We start from the raw sequence: 17,586 nt of genomic DNA, 5'->3' as shown, positions 1-17,586 counted from the left end.
AGGAGCACCCTGCTCTCTTGAGTCCTAAAGACTTGAAAGAGGCTGCTGGCAAACATGCTATTCTGGGATCCCAGCAGGTGCTGCGACATTGGAAAGCAGTTGTTTCTAAGTCTGTTGGATTTCCATCTCACATGCATCTGCAGCCAGAAGTAGCCATAGCCTTTATTTTGTTGTCTTTGAGACCCTTACATACTTCAGATGTTCAGGCTGGGGTCCAGCACTTCCAGAGCACCTGTTTGTGTGAGGCTCAGCCCTGGTTTTTACTGTCTTTACTGGTCCCTGGTAGACTCTGGAGCCAGCGGAGTTGATGGATGAGGGTTTGCTGTCAGGAGCATACAGATGTGGCATGTCCAATGGAAGCAGACTCAGTGGCTAGGTTCATCATGACTAACATGTTGGCCATCACCTCCTGAACTTACAGTAGAAACACTGATGGGCTTTGACTCTCAGAGTGAGAGTCTACAGGTCAAAAAGGCCTGGCATGGGAAGAGTATGTGAACTAAAGTTTCAGCATCTGGAAACATGGGGGGTTGGATGGGGTTTGTGTGAATTAATGGGGGAGGGAGGCTGATGGTTCTCAGTGTTGATCTGTGCCTCCTAGCTTGATTGCATTCCACACGTGCTCCTCTAAGCAGTTAGGCTGTCGGGCCCAGCTTGACTGGCTTAATGTTGTCGGTATCACTCTTTACTGTGCCTTTGGGTTTTTCCTATTTTGGTATTCAGCAGTGAAGAAGACATCATGATGATAGAGTTAATAGTGTTTAATTCAGTAAAGTTTGCAGGCAAGAGCAGAAATGATTATCAAGTCAACTATCCCTTGAGACTTTATGGGGGCATATTTTGTCACTGGGTTCTATTTACTATACCTTCATTCTTACCAGGATAGAAGCCTTTATTTTGTTCCTCCACTATTTGGTAAGAAACAATGTTTGGTAATAACCGTGAACATGAACTTGAAAGAGAGAAGAGGTTTCAGGCCAACCAAAGCTACATATTGAGGCTTGGTTTTACCTCTCCCCCCAAAAAAATAATGAAGATGTAGAAATAACCTAATAATTATTTCATACTTACCTTTATCATTACAGAATAGGTTATTATCTTTTTTGTAGTGTTAACCTAATGAGTACTAAACTTGGAGGTTTTGGGTTACCAGCAAGAACAGGAGTAGTTTATAACCTGTGCCATCTCAGTGTTGGTTGGCACCATGATTTGTGGTTAGGATTTTTGGTTGGCTGCTTGATTTTGTTTGTTTTTGTTTGTTTTGAGTTGGGGTTTCTTTGTGTAGCAGCCCTGCCTGTCCTGGAACTCACTTTGTAGACAGGCATGTACCACCACCTATGGTTAAGAAATTCTGATGAAGAGTCTCACAGTGTTTCTAAGCATGACTTGCTCATAGACCTCTTGGTGAATATGAATTAAGAATGCTTAACATAATCTTAGTGATACCATCTTACTTTGTAAATGCCAGAGTTTCAGAAATCTGTTACTTTTGTTTGCACAAGACTTCACCAGTAAATAGCTATAGCCTACTTGCAGGCTTTACCTAGTACTCATATCTTTGGTGGGGGGAAGGGTGGCGGGGCAGGAGGTGGAGACAATCTAGCTATGTAGCCTAGCCTGGTCTAGAACTCCTGCTCTGCTTTTTGAGTGCTTGGACAGGTAGTTACCACCATGCCTAGGTTTCCTGTGTTCAGTTTTACTTGTTATTCACAACATTGCTAACATATTTTGGATTGATTGACTGCCTTAACTATTTTCTCCTTTGTTGATTTCATACATGTGTAGAATGTATTTTGGTCATTTTCATCTCTGTTATCTGTTGCTGTTGTGATGAATCCGCTCAACTCTCCCCTGTGGCGGTGGGCATGCATGCCCTGGTTTCCCGAATGAACGACACACATGCAGCCTTATATTTAATATGCCTTACTCAGCTCAATGGCTGCACCACTTCTGAACTTCCGTGTTGTTAATGCCTCCCCTTCGATACCCCTGAATTAATACTTACTAAAATCTATATTCCATCTTTGTTACTCTAGAGCCTCTTCCCAGCTCTTACATGATTGGTGCTCTTTCTTCTACAGCTCTTAAGCCTGCATCTTCTTCTCTTCCCAGCAATGGCAATTCTCTGCCCTTTTGGTTCCCTTGCCTGTGAATCCTAAAGTCACACCTCTGTCTCCCTACTCAGCCATTGGCCAGTGGCAACTTTATTTGCCAGTCAGAACCAGCTAAGGGCAGGGACCCTCAGCATCTCATTTATGGGATTCTCATGCAATTCCCAGATAACGTAATGCAAACAGTAAACCAAATCTACAATTATCCTCTCATGTCCCCTTGACTTTCTTTTGTTTTTCACTAAATATAATTTCTGCCTGTGCCCATTTGTCTAGACACAATACCAAGTTCTGTGGTAGTTACATGGGTTTCCCATCTTCATGTCAGCTCCGAGTCTCGGACTTAGAGAATGTGGAGCAGTGTTGCTGGTACGTACAGTAGTACCCAGGAAGTAAACATACCTTGCAACAACTACAACTATTTAGTTCTAACTAAGTTCTAACAAGTTGTGACAAGACTATTAGGGACTTAGTTGATCACTTGTCATTGTTCAAACTTTTAAGTAATGTAGAGTTAATTTATTTAAACCAGTATTTTATTCTCTTCTTCCTTGCAGCATTCACCAAGTTGATCACAGTAAATGGGCAAGAGTATCATCTTCAGCTTGTAGACACAGCGGGGCAGGTAAGTGACCCTCAGAATTTCTTGCAGTGGGTCTGATAGTCCTGCCCAGCAGCAGCCCTCACACACACTCGGAGTCTCAGGTTGTGGGTACCACAGAAGGTTAATGTTCTGTCTGCCTGGTTTTGTTTTTGTTTTAAAGACCCTGTGACAGATCTCTGAGGAGTTTGGTTTATTAGTAGAGTGAGGGCTGACACTCACTACAGAATAATGAAACTTTAATTCTATATTAAAGAATCATATTACTTCTTTCCTTTGGCCCTCCATAGTGTGCATTTTCTTACATTAAGAGAAAAATCAAATATTTCTCACTGAACTGGCAAGAGAGGTAAAGCTTATTCCACCATGAGGATTTGAGCCAGGAAACACCAGATTGGTTAGATCCTGTGATGGTCAGATTTAACTGTGGATTTTATTTGATGAATAATTACCAAAAGTTAAGCTCTTCCATATCCCTCTGCACAAGAAAGAGAGACAGTCAGGTTAATGAGTGCAGCAGTGATGTATGGAATGCATTGCTGGGCTACGGATGGAGACAGAGGAGAAAGAAGGAATACCACAGGGAACAGAGCAGCCCTTTGACAGCTTAGCTGCCTTGTTTCCATAGCACCTAGTGCTGCCTTTCCTAGAAACCATTTTATTAGACTGAATCTGTCCCTGTTCACTGGAGGGCAGGGCTTCCAGCTCTGACTCTTCCTGCCCTTGTAGAGCAGTCACAGAGGGTCAGGAGAGTGGGCAGCGGACAAGAGCTGCAGTGTCGAATGGAGGCATTTGGATGGGACCTGGGCATCGAAATGGACCTAAAATAATGGGATGTGTCCTGTAGTTAGAGACTAACTCCTTCTGTTTTGTTATGAGGTCAGAGCAGAAGGAGGGTGTGCAGCAGGAAACAGCTGAACAGAGTGGTATTAGCACTTGGGGAAGGAAGCCTGGAGTCCTTGTTCTGGAAGCAAATAAACCCTGACAATGTGAGACCTGAAGCTTCTAGAATACTGTGGCATGTACTTTCCTCCCCAGCCTGTAGGGTTGTGAGAAAACACACTAGCAGTTCTGTTCCCACAGACCCATTCTAGTCTCAGAAAGAATAGCAGTAGGGCTCATTAAAACAAGAGATGGTGACAGCCCCTGGCATAGACAAAAGACCTTTCTCACAACTGGTAGGGGGAATCCCTGAAATAGAATTTGGATGCAGTTTTGCAGGCTTCGTTTTGTCCTTGTAGTTGAATAGACAATTACCTGAGTTAAAGATACTTTTTTTGTTTTTGTTTTTTGTTTGTTGGAGACAGGGTTTCTATGTATAGCCCTGGCTGTCCTGGAACTCACTCTGTAGACCAGGCTGGCCTCGAACTCAGAAATCCGCTGCCTCTGACTCCCCAAGTGCTGGGATTAAAGGTGTGTGCCACCACTGCCCGGCTAAAGACACATTTAATGTGAAAGACACTGTTATTAATGTTGTTGATAAACCAAATTTACACTTAGGCTCCTCGGCAAAGATGTTTAGACTAGGACTCTGACTCTGCCTTGGCCTCAGTCTGCTTTTGTATCTTTGGAATCTTTTTTAAGCCCCTAGAAAGTGAGGGTAAGTCTGGAGCCCCACTAAGAAGCTTTGAGTTGGATAGGGTATGGTAGCACACCTGTAATCCTAACACTCAAAAGGTAAAGGCAGATGGATCTCTGGCTTTGAGTCTCAGCTGTTCTTACTTATCCAGTGACCTGGAGATAGCATGAGTTTTGCTGTGTCTTACTGCTTTCTTGGCATCAGCCTGCACAGGATCATTAGGTTGAAGTTTCTGTAGACTTTATCCCTCAGACCACAGGGTGCTTGTCCCTGCAATTAACAAGGACATTTAAGCAGAGCTGGGGAGGAAATGTCTTCTTGTTGCTTTCCAAATCAACACAGATATATTCTTCTAAGGAAGGGCTCTGCTCTAAATATGAACATACAGTTGGGTGAGCATCAAAGAATCTTAAGTGTTTTTAGTGGTCTGATCATGCAGGTAATAAAGCTGACAGGCTCCTAGCTTGGGGATGATATGTGCTGTGTAGTTCAGTACTTGGGTTACCACTGTCATTCTGGTGGGTCCCTTGTTACTGGATAATGCATCCAGAGCTGACTACTTTGAATAATTCTCACACTTGCTAATATTAATAGTTTGTAAAGGTTGTGTTTAGTATGTGGTTCACATCAGCGAAACATGGCATCTCCAGCAGCTGCTGTTCTACCCATACTCCACAGAGAGTGAATCTCCTACCTCTGGCTTCAGATTGATCAGTTCTAGGGAGTGAGGCTGGTAGTAAATAGTAAGGGCTAGTGATTATAGGCACATTCTTTTTATTTTATATGTATGGGTATTTTGCCTACATGAATATCTATGCGCCTCATAAATGCACTACTCACAGAGGCCAGAAGAGGGAATTGGGTGTGCTGGAACTGAGGTTTCAGACAGTTGTGAGTTGCTTGAGAGGCTGAGGCAGGAGGATCACTAGAGTTTAAGGATCAGCCTGAACAGTATAAGACCATATCTCAAAATCATCATCATCATCTAATAAATTTATACAGTAGTCTGCATGTTTTAGAAAAATAGACACCATAAATACTCATAATAAATTGTAAGTACTTTTTGGTTTATATCAGCACAAACATGAGCATGTATCACTTAATAACAAGGACTCATTCTGAAAAGGAGGACTTTAAGAGACTTCACCATTATTGTCAAGGTATTGAGGGCTAGAGAGATGACTTAGTACTTATACTTAAGAGCACTTGTTGCTCCTCAGAAGATCTGGATTTTATGGCCATACTGGATGACACACAATGCCTTTAACTCCTGTTCCAGGGCATCACCCTCTTGTGACCTCTGCAGGTACCTGCACATATGTGCTACGTTCAAACTCAAGTGGGCACACAAATGTACACAAAAATAATAAATCAATGGTTTTTGTTTTTTTAAAGAATTTATGTGGGCTGGAGAGATGGCTCAATGGTTAAGAGCAATGACTGTTCTTCCGGAGGTCCTGAGTTCAAATCCCAGCAACCACATGGTGACTTAAAACCACCTATAATGAGATCTGATGCCCTCTTCTGGTGTGTCTGAAGAAAACTACAGTGTACTTACATATAATAATAAATAAATCTAAAAAAAAAAACAAAATTATGTATCTAACAAGACATAGGTGGTACCCAGCTCTCTCTCTCTTTTTTTTTTAAACATTTTTTTTTAAAGACTTATTTTATTTAAGTAATTATGTAAGTACACTGTAGCTGTCTTCAGACACTCCAGAAGAGGGAGTCAGATCTTGTTACGGATGGTTATGAGCCACCATGTGGTTGCTGGGATTTGAACTCTGGACCTTCGGAAGAGCAGTCGGGTGCTCTTACCCACTGAGCCATCTCACTAGCCCGGTACCCAGCTCTCTGGAGGCTGAAGCAGGATAGAGAACCTTGCCTCCAAATAAAATAAATGTGTGGTCAGGCAGTGGTGGCACGCACCTTTCATCCCAGTACTACAGAGACAAAGGCAGGTGGATTTCTGCCAGTTAAAAGCCAACCAGGGATACCCAGAGAAATGTTGTCTTAGAAAACCAAAATAATAATAATAATAGTAAAATAAATGTGTATGTAGTACATACGCCACTAGACTACAGTCTTCTTAAACCTCTAGCACTGTTACAGACAGTGTAATAATGCATTGTGCTACAATGGTAAGATCCTGATGCAACAGTGATACCACTAGGCAATGAGGATTTTCCAGCTCAGTTGTAATTTCATGTAACACCATTGTCGTGAGGTTTGTTGTTGACAGGATAATCAATCACTATAGCAGTGCATGCGCACACTACATGACTATTATTGTGGCTTAGTTGCCCAGCTAAGGGAATGATGAATGTGGTTAATATAACTTGCTCAGTTTAAGCTTTATAAAACATTTTGGGTTGACCTAATTTTGAGGTGAGATGTTTTAGTAAATCTAAACTATAAGCCTCGCCTGGCATAAGCCTTTACTCCTGACCCTGAAGAAGAGGCTGTAATATTAGGAGTTAAAATTAATCCTGGGCTAAGTTGGAACCCTGTCTCAAAACAAAAACAAGAGGCCGGGCGTGGTGGTGCACGCCTTTAATCCCAGCACTCGGGAGGCAGAGGCAGGTGGATTTCTGAGTTCGAGGCCACCCTGGTCTACAAAGTGAGTTCCAGGACAGCCAAGGCTACACAGAGAAATCCTGTCTCGAAAAACAAACAAACAAAAAAAAACCCCAAAAACAAAAACAAAAAACCAAGAGCTTAAAGACAAAAAAAACCCCAAAAAACAAAAAACAAAAAAAACAAAAACAAACCAAGAGCTTTAGAAAAATATATTTATATATTTTAAAACTATAGCTAGATCCATTTGACAGTTTTATAATGTAACCAGTTTTGTCATTAAAAAATGTGCTTTAGCCGGGCAGTGGTGGCGCATGCCTGTAATCCCAGCACTTGGGAGGCAGAGGCTGGTGGATTTCTGAGTTCGAGGCCAGCCTGGTCTACAGAGTGAGTTTCAGGACAGCCAGGACTACACAGAGAAACCCTGCCTCAAAAAAACAAAAAACAAACAAACAAAAAATGTGCTTTACCTGGCTGTGGTAGCACACACTTGTAATTCCAGTACTCAGGAGACAGAGCCAGGTGAATCTCTGTGAGTTCAAGGATAGCCGGGGCTACATGGGGAAACTGTTTTGAGCCCCCCTACACCTAAAAAATTGTGCTTTAAATATTTATAGCTTAAAGTGAAATTTTACTAGAATACAATAAATAATAAGGCTTAATTAAGGCATAACACTGTATTATACCACTACAATATACAGTGAGCATGTAAATACAGTATTGTATTTTTGTTTTCTCTCTATCAAAAAAAGAGATAGATCTCTACCACAGAACTTATTTCATAAGCACATAGCCCCTGGTGACATGGCAGGCAGCTATAGACTATATCATAATTTTTGACATATTATATTGTCAGTATTGCTTCTATAGCGGTGCTGTCATGAATATACTAGTTTATCATTGATGACTAGTATGTATGGAAGGAAATCTTAAGTGTCAGTGTGTGGTTAGTAGGTGTGGACAAGGGTAAGACCAGAGGTTGGTGGTGTGTGTTTTCTTCAATTGCCCTTAACTTTGCCCTTTTCAACAGTCTCTTGCTGACCCTCCAACTCATGGATTTGGCTTGAGAGGCTGGCCAGTAAGCTAGTGCTCTGCCTGCCTGCACACACAGGCAGCACTGGTCAGTCCTCCACGCTGGCTTTGGGGAATCTTACCTCAATTCCTCATGCTGTACAAGACAGGCACTTTGCAAGTGAAGCTATTTTTATCTTTAAATCTTTGATTCCTGCATAGAGCACAATTTTAATAACATACAAATTAAGAAATCACACAGAATCCTTAGAAGGCTCTGTGTTTGTATTTGCACATTTTGTGTTCCTTTTTTTTTTTTTTGGTTTTTCGAAACAGGGTTTCTCTGTGTAGCCCTGGCTGTCTTGGAACTCACTTTGTAGACCAGGCTGGCCTCGAACTCAGAAATCCGCCTGCCTCTGCCTCCTGAGTGCTGGGATTAAAGGCGTGTGTCACCACCACTCAGCCAGGCAGGTTCTTATATAGCTCTGTCTGGCATAAAACCTTTTTCTTTGATTTAATATCTTTAAGTAATACAGGAAAAACTTGAGATAAAGGTTGTTTATTCACTTAAGACTATTCAAATGTAATTCATTTTTTTCCTACAGGATGAATATTCCATTTTTCCTCAGACATACTCCATAGATATTAATGGTTATATTCTTGTGTATTCTGTTACATCAATCAAAAGGTAAGACTAGTAGCTTGCTTGAGTTTTTACTATACATGGACCCTTTTAAAAGATTATGCTGTGTCTGTTAGCCAGTGGGCAGAGGTATGAAGGATCTCATAGTGACAGGTTTTAGGTTCATTTTTGTGACATGTTCAGTAATTATCTACACATGGATGATGGTCTAGAAAAGAAGGGGGAGCCAGGTGTGGTATCACATGTCTCTAATGTGGGGGTGCAGACAGAACTGGCCAAGCCAGCCAGGGCTATACCTTGAGACTGCCCAAAAGGTGGGTGGTGGTGGAGACAGGGATGATCATTAGGACATACCACCTCAGAAAACGAACTTCCGATTTGCATTTAAACATTCTGTTCTTTGATAGATGCAGTTTGAGGGTACAGTAGTTGTTGCGATTTGTCAGCCCAGTGATAGACTTTTGGTAAGACTTAGAGTAGTTAAATGATGAGTCTGTGATTTTTTTTTTTTTTCCTACTGTAAATGTAAGTTTTAAATTTTCACCATTAAAATGATGTTCCATGCATTTTGTCTTGCAGTTTTGAAGTAATTAAAGTTATCCATGGCAAGTTGTTGGATATGGTGGGGAAAGTGCAGTAAGTAGCCATCTCTCTTGTCTTGTGTGTTAGCATCTCCTTAGGTGGGAAGGCTGGCTCTCACTTACCTCTCTCGTGTTCTCTCCTCATAGGATACCTATTATGTTGGTTGGAAATAAGAAGGACCTGCATATGGAACGGTGTGTTATTCTTAAGTCCAAGAAGATTTAGTCACCGAAGTGCCATAAATTCTGTTCTCATGGTTGCCATTATGTACAACAGAAGCAATGTGCAGTGTAAATGCCACACTTGTTTAGAACAAGGAGCAAACTGAGAGATTCTCCTGACAGGGATTATTCATTTTTCACACAGTCCCCTTGCACACTAGTTGTGATGAGCAGGGGCAGGAGCACCATGTCTGGAAGAGCTGAGACAGCCTGGGGTGGCTGATGCTCAGGTGAACTAGGGCCCTGGGGGACTTTCCCTAGCCGGCCCTGAGTTGCTTAAAACCTTGCTGTGGTCAGCAGATGGAGGTTGATACTAGAGTGGAAAGCAGTCACATTTCTTTTCTTTCTTTCTTTCTTTTTTTTTTTTTTTAAGATTTATTTATTATTATATGTAAGTACACTGTAGCTGACTTCAGACACTCCAGAAGAGGGAGTCAGATCTTTTTACGGATGGTTGTGAGCTACCATATGGTTGCTGGGATTTGAACTCAGAATCTTTGGGAGAGCAGTCGCTGCTCTTACTGCTGAGCCATCTCACCAGCCCTTTTTTTTTTTTCCCCAGTCACATTTCTGAACCTGCAAGATGTTTTATCTATTGTGTTCCAGCCATGCAGAACTCAGTGCTCCTGCATTGCTTCCTGATAGTGTAGAGCACGTGGTTCTGCCTATAGGAAAGGTGTTTGCTAAATTAGTCATAGCTTTTGAAATGACAGAGAACAAAGAATCAGAACTTTCTTCTCCCTTTAGGGTGATCAGTTATGAAGAAGGGAAGGCTTTGGCAGAATCTTGGAATGCTGCTTTTTTGGAATCTTCTGCTAAAGAAAATCAAGTATGTAGTTTCTAAAATTAACTGTCATTCTTCTTAGTTACAAGCATATATTCCTTCAGTCGGCATCTTACCTGTCACTTTAGTCCTGCTTATTTAACTCTTATTTAACCTTCTGCCATTTCTAACATCAGCTTTGGAGTGTTTTAGAAAGATAGTAATAATTTCTAAGTTTTGTAAATACTCTGCTCTGGTAGGCCTAGAAGGCCTGTAGAGAAGGGCGTGTTAGTGGAGAGCACATTTCTTCCTATGGCTGTGTCCATAGATGGGAACAGGAATAAGACGTAGATAAGGAGACTTAACTGTATAACTATGTCCCTTTTCAATACAGAGTGGGTCGGAGGCATGGCTTTGTGTTTTATAAACAATCCCTTTTCTTGTAATACACCAGCCTAGCTGGTGGCTCCTTTGCACAATCTAAAACTGAGACACAGCTGGGTGAGTGGGAGGGGCCGGAGGGTGGCAACGTGCACCTGACCCAGGTCTGGCCCTTCATGTGGACTTGGCAAAGGCAGATAAATAAAACCCATGGAATGAAGAATAAATGGGGTATAGCATCTTTGTACAGCAGGCAGAGGGCTGCAAAACCATTGGGCCTAGGCCATCCTAGGATGGATTTATCAGTAAGAAAGACTAAGTTACCAGCTTGGACCTGAGGATGCTGAGCCAACATGGCCACAGTTTTTGGTGCAAAGGGGGTCGGGGGAGATATATTTTTCTTTGGAGTTCAGGATCTGTTGGCTTACTTTTAAATTCATTTTAGAAACATTCCCTATGAGGTGAGACACCCTATTCCCAAGGAGATGGAGGACAGAGCTGACTCTGTAAGAGTCTGAACCTGTGACAAGCAGTCATCTGGCAACTTGTCAGCCCACCAAGCCCAGCCCACCATGGGATTGCATGGTTATTTTAATGCAGAAGTTATTAAGTGTCATTTTGTTCCCGGTTTCAGCCCTGTGACTGTCCCTTTAAGGGGTATGTCAGCTCCATACTAGAGAGCTTCGCTGAACTGCTGCTTCTTTTTATTCATAGCTTCAGTGTAAACTTGTTCTTTGGCCCAGACCTTTGGTATCCACACTGCTTTGATTCCTCCATCCCTTTACTTCCCCTTTCTGCCTGTCCCTCCTTGGGCTGCAGATCACACACCCTAGCCTCCTCTAGAGCATGCTCAAGTCCTTAGCATGTGGCAGCCTGTGCTCTGGCTGCTTTCTTTCCAGTCACTGCACACAGACCTCTACTGCTTCTTTAAACACAAGGAAGACATGGCTTAGGCTTAAAATGTCCTGCCCCCATTGTCTCCTGGCATCCTCTGGTAGTTCATAGTATTTAAGTTTCATCATGGGGCCTGTTTGATCCACCACTAAGATGGCTTTACCACTCTGGGGAACATCCAGGCTCACAGGGTAGCTAGCTGCACTTGTCAAGGCCAAGGAGCCAAGAGTCTGCCTGAAGCCTTTCTGTGCTGCTCTGCCTTTCCCATGAGGAAATTCCTCAGCCTCAAGGTCTACACTCAGGTTTCACTCCTCCTTGATGCAACCAGCTGAACTGAATGGTCCTGTCTTCCCTCTCAAGCACTCAGTGGTATCCAGGGTGGGCTCACCCAACCTTTCTGCCCTCCTGTTAATCTGTCCATTTCCAGCTCAGATGTCGGGGTCCTCCGTCTGAATCAGCTCAGCTGAGGAAGAGAGGTCCAGATAGCAAGAGAAGATGTTAGCACTGATGGTGCCTGTACTCTGAATTGAATTAGAAATTATTGCTTGTCTCCTGTTCTTAACAGTGTCTGTTGAACTATCTCATTTTAGATGTAAGAAAATTAAATCTAAACATGTTAAGAACTTGAGGGTCTCTAAGTATAGTCAGTAGAACCACTTTCAGACCCATCAGTAGCCTGGCCTTTTCCTCAGTCTCACATTCTAATAAACAGGTAAGCTAAGCCAGTGGCCCTACATTTTCAAGAGAGACAGGTACTGTGCTGGCTTGTCAGATGATAGACTTAATCACTGAGCGGGATGGAAGCAGAGGGTATGAGTGGGTGTGGTGGTGAGCATGGTGTTCTCTTGTGAAGGCAGCTTCTGTTTCCCAGTGAATTATAGAACAAGTGACTAACTGTGAGCCAGAGCCAGTGAGATGGGAGGGCCAAGGCTCAGCACCTCTCTGGTGAGGTGAGCTGGAGGACTGGAGCTAGGTAGCCTGATTGACATTAAGGGTCCCCAGCGTGCTCCTGCTACAGGTCCAAAGTAAGCAGCTGCAACAGCTCCCCTGGGCTGAGCAGGGTTAACATGCTGATGGATGCTTGCTGAGTAAGTGGGCTCAGTACTGTGAGACCAAAAGCTGACCTAGAGAACAGTGGTTAGTCAGCCTTAGGACATGAGGTCTGTCAAAGGAGTCAGACACCAGCTCTGCCAGATAAATAACTGTGGTGGGATACGTAAAATAGATACTAGAGTGAGTTAACTTCTGATAATGAGGTGGCCCGAGCGGGGTCCTGCCTCTAGAAACAACAGCTTTTAATTTCCGTGATCATAGTTCTTAGATTTAAAGGACAGAGGCTGACAGTTCTCATCACCCTTCAGAAAAAGATGTTTCTAAAGTTGCCAGAGGAGTTTGACTAAAGGACTAAGACCAGGGTGACAGTCAGTAGAGAAGAGGAGACCAAGACTGGGAGGAGTGGGGTTTACTAGGAACTTGGCCTGGGTTTGTAATTGGCGGCATGGTGCACAGGAGGACTAACTGGGTGATGGAGGGCTTGCAGCATCTGTAGAAGCAGCCCAGAGAAACAGAATGTAGTCAAACTGGAGGTTTGGGAGCTCTGAGAGAAGGGTGGCTCTGTAGGAGCAGGAAGGGCAAGAAGAGCACCTCCCTGTTGGAGACCTGGGGAACCAGAAGTCCTAGGAGAAAGGGAACCTTTTAAGAGCTGCATAGGGTACAAGGAAGGATGAAGCCGGAGTAGAGCCAGACCCCAAATAACCATGGAAGAGTGAGGGCAGAGCAAAGTGGAAGCTAGTTGCTCTGACAAAGGCCATGGGGCTTATGGGGCTTGTAGGGGCCTCCCAGCCCCCACATGGCCCTGAAGAACAGATGGGTACCTGCCCTCCTCAGTCTTGTTGGTCATGAACAGCTACCAGAGTCTTCTGACAATTAATCCTGTCACTGTTCTTAACTTCTCCTTAGACTGCTGTTGATGTTTTTAAAAGGATAATTTTGGAAGCAGAAAAGATTGATGGAGCAGCTTCACAAGGAAAGTCTTCGTGCTCGGTAATGTGACAATTCTGCTGCAGAACCTGCGGACACTGGGAATATATTCCACCTGAGGAAGCAAACTGCCCATCATCTTTGAAGATAAAACTATGCTTCTGTTTTCTTCTGTTAACCTGAAAGATGTCATTTGGGTCAGAGGTCCTCCCCTTTCAGATTATGTTAACGTCTGACTCTGTCCAAATGAGTTCACCTCCATTTTCAAATTTTAAACAATCATATTTTCAATTTATATATTGTATTTCTTAATATTATGACCAAGAATTTTATCGGCATTAATTTTTCAGTGTAGTTTGTTGTTTAAAATAATGTAATCATCAAAATGATATACATGTTACACTACTATTAACTACGCTTCAATATATCAGTGTTTATTTCATTGTGTTAAATGTATACTTGTAAATAAAATAGCTGCAAACCTTAATCCTTTGTGCTACTTGGTGTGTTTTTTAAACCAGGAACCACGTTAGGATAGGGCATGGTAGTGCACATCATTTGTTTTTTGTTTTGTTTGCTTTTTCAAGACACAGTTTCTCTGTATAACTGCCCTGGCTGTCCTGGAACCCACTCTGTAGACCAGACTTTCCTCGAACTCAAGAGATCTGCCTGCCTCTGCCTCCCAAGTGCTGGGATTAAAGGCGTGCACCACCACTGCCTGGCTGTACAGTGTTCCCTGGTTCTGTTAACCCTAGCTCTTTTCACCTCTAACACCTCCCTTTTACATTTTCACATTCTCTTCTGCATCCTGTTGGCATGTTAGTTCATATGGTCTCTATCTTCCGTGGCACTTTCCCACAGTTTCCCCTGAGCCTCTGCAGGGAAGATGAGCTTGCTTTGTAAATGAAGCCCCTTCCCAGTTAAAATTTCACAGAGCCATCTCTTAATACCAAGCAAATGCTACAGCCCATGTAATGAAGTGCATATCTTTTAAAGGGTGGTGACCAGGCCTGTGAGCACTGCTCAAGAAGTGATGAATTCCTTCCTCTTCCATCTACCATCGTGGCCAGTAAATATTGTCACAAATGAGCTGTCTTGCAGGGACTGGGGAGGTGACTCAGTTGGGAAAGTGTGTGTGCAAACATGAGGCCCTAAGAGCAGAGTCCCAGTATTTACAAAAGCATTACTGGGGAGGTGAGACAGAGGTTTCCTGGAGCTTGTCACCACTCTAGCTGAATTGGACAGCTCTACATACTGTGTCATAAAAGGTAATGTTTATCTTAGCAGCACATGAAAGTAATCTTATTCATTGAGCTATAGGAAGCACAAATGTAAAACTAGGTTTATGTTTAAAAGTATTTTACAGCTCAAAATTGAATCTCAAAGTACAAGTAAAATCACATTTCAAGGGCTGGAGAGATGGCTCAGCGGTTAAGAACACTGACTGCTCTTCCAAAGGTCCTGAGTTCAAATCCCAGCAACCACACAGTGGCTCGCAACTACCCGTAATGAGATCTGACACCCTCTTCTGGTGCATCTGAAGACAGCTACAGTGTACTTAGATATAATAATAATAACTCTTTAGACTGGAGTGAGCAGTGTTGACAGGAGTGTGCAGAGGTCCTGAGTTCAGATTCCCAGCAACCACATGATGGCTCACAACCATCAGTACAGCTACAGTGTACTCATACACATAAATCTGTTTTGAAAAAAATCACATTACAAGGTAAGATTTACATGGAATTTTGCTAAAGCAGCCATCTGCTCTGCTCTCCCCAGTCTTATGTTTCTTCACCAGCTACCTCCATAGGCTTTCCTAAACGTTGTTAATAGCCTCCAGGCGCCTCTGTTTTCTGCTGTCTTTCCAGCCACATGGCCCACATCCGGCTATGTTTGAGTACTAGGGTTTCCTGGTGTCTTCAGTGACTTGGTGCACTAATTGTGACTTTTCTATTAAGCCTCTCACAGGGCCTTTCTTCTGCCTTCATTTTATGTGTTCATGACTTTAACTGGGATACCTTTGAGGCAGGAGGATCAGATCTGAGGTGGAGGAGGTAGAGGGTGAAGACAAGAATTTTAAAAACAGAGCCAGGCGCACCTTTAATCCCAGCACTCGGGAGGCAGAGGCAGGCAGATTTCTGAGTTCGAGGCCAGCCTGGTCTACAGAGTGAGTTCCAGGACAGCCAGGGCTACACAGAGAAACCCTGTCTTGAAAAACCCAAAAAACAAAACAAAAAAAAGAATATACAAAAACTGCTGCCTGGTGAGTTTTCCGTCCCCACCTTATCCTGTGTTCCAGCTTTATCTACTTGGATTTTCTCATGGGTGTTTCTAGTATGTTGTTGTTTCCTTTTGGGGGGGGGGGTGTCTTGCCATGCAACCCAGGCTGGTTTCAAACTCAGTCATTGTCCCACAGTCAGTACAGCAGGTGTCTGTCACCATACCCAGCACTCCCAACATGTAATTACTGATTTTACTCAAAAAAATGTGGTCTGCCTTTAGGATTTCAGCTTATCCGCAGGTACTTGTCTAGCACGAGTTCCAACCTTTGTCCCCTGCTCTCCCACACAGCCTACCTGTGTCCCCCTTCTCTGTTACATCCCATCCAGATCTGCACACTCTCCAACTTAAGCTACCTCAGCCTCTGCCATTGTGGATAAAACAGACTTCCTCCGTCACTTAAAATCCTTCAGCAGAATTATGCTAAATCCAGACTAGGTGCCAATAAGGCCAAGTGTGGTTTTGCTGATGCCTCCAAGGCCTAAGCTCATCCTCCACTAGTGTGGTCCAGGAGACTCAGGCCTGGAACTTGTGTCTGCCCTTCCCTCAGCCTTTAGTGTCATCTCTTCTAGAGACTTCCACTTGGACCTGTAGCAACCTTGGTATGCTCAAGCCCTATGCTTCATCCAGAACAGCAGATGCCAGCTGATCATCGTCAGGGTCCTGGGCCCTTGAAAGTATGTGCCTTGTTGCCACATCGAAGGGTCCCCGGGTCCTCCCCAAATGTTACACTTGGAGCTGTGAAACAGACACTTAATTGAACTGTTTCAAGTTCCTATGGTTTATTTTTTTTTGTTTTTCTGCTTACCCTGAGAATTTACAACATCTTAATTCTTAACACTCCTACTCAGAAATCCAAGTTGATTTTAGTAGCTAATGAAAGCAAGCTGGTGTGTGTATATAACTCCATGCATTTGCCTTGTTTCTGCTGCTGCTGCCAGGAAATGACACTTTGATATGTTGAATGCCTTTACCGGACTTGTAACTGCTTATTAAAAATAGGAGAGATGAAAGCTGGATGTAGTGGCACACACCTTTAGTCCCAGCACTCAGGAGGCAGAGATAGACAGATCCCTGAGTTCAAGGCCAGCCTTGTCATTAGAATGAGTTCCAAGACAGCCTGGGCTGCACAGAGAAACCCTGTCTCAGATAAGAACAAGACTAAAACTATGTGATGGGACAGAGCTCCCTGTGCAGGAGCCTTGAAAAGGGAGGGGAAGGGCTCCAGTGGTCATATCTGTACATGTTTTTTCAGTTTTATTTTTAACTATGTGTCTAGGTATGTGCATGTGTGGTAACCCCTGGAGGCCAGAGCATTGGGTACCCTGGAGATAAAGTTACAGGTCTGAGTGCTGGGAAGCAATACATGCTTCTAAATTCTGAGCCATCTCTCCAGGCCCCTTTGATTCTTTGTGTAGATTAGTTTTTTGTCTTTGTGTCAGCCTATAAGGTACTTTAATATTTCCTATAGATAAAATGTAACAATAGATTATAACACATTATCTATTATCTCTATAACATAACATAATATAGATAATATTTTCTCTGGTGATCTCTCAAGCTTCTATTCATATGGAGAATTCGCTCACAGTCCTGCTGGCAGCATTGGGCTAGCCTTAATGCTGTGCACATAGCTGCATAGCTGGAGATGTAGCTCACTTCAGAGTTCTAGGAAGAACCTTCTTGCCAGCCTTCCCCTTGGGTACTGAGGCCAGTCATGGCCAAGGGCAACCCACCTGTGGGATGTACACACTCGTCTCTGGCCTGCCTCCTTCCACCTGCTGAGGCAGGTGCACACCTGCTGTTTGTCCACAGTGCCTTCAGTCCCTCTCCTATGGCAAGTGGAGGTAGTGCCATGTGTGATACAGACACTGAATGCAGCCCTGGTGATCTGGAATTATACAAGGGACTCAGAATATGCTGCTTCTAATCTTTTTTTTTTTAAGGTTTTTTTTTTTTT

General features: G+C 43.2%; 1 protein-coding gene across 1 annotated transcript in view; it reads left to right on the top strand.

The window, feature by feature from the left end:
• The window catches only part of Rheb (Ras homolog, mTORC1 binding), a 32,028-nt gene extending 18,195 nt beyond the window's left edge, over nucleotides 1-13,833 (top strand). Inside the window, exons 3-8 of the mRNA XM_021190503.1 lie at nucleotides 2,669-2,736; nucleotides 8,488-8,570; nucleotides 9,105-9,161; nucleotides 9,254-9,301; nucleotides 10,076-10,157; nucleotides 13,326-13,833. Coding sequence (XP_021046162.1) covers nucleotides 2,669-2,736; nucleotides 8,488-8,570; nucleotides 9,105-9,161; nucleotides 9,254-9,301; nucleotides 10,076-10,157; nucleotides 13,326-13,418 — 431 coding nt within the window. The 3' untranslated portion in view covers nucleotides 13,419-13,833. The remainder of the gene's footprint in view (nucleotides 1-2,668; nucleotides 2,737-8,487; nucleotides 8,571-9,104; nucleotides 9,162-9,253; nucleotides 9,302-10,075; nucleotides 10,158-13,325) is intronic.
• The last annotated feature ends 3,753 nt before the right edge of the window (nucleotides 13,834-17,586 follow it).

Source organism: Mus pahari, chromosome 2 (genome assembly GCF_900095145.1).
Source record: "Mus pahari chromosome 2, PAHARI_EIJ_v1.1, whole genome shotgun sequence".
Taxonomy (NCBI): Eukaryota; Metazoa; Chordata; class Mammalia; order Rodentia; family Muridae; genus Mus; species Mus pahari.
Note: the sequence above shows the minus strand (reverse complement) of the source record. Positions and strands in the feature narration are given on the sequence as shown.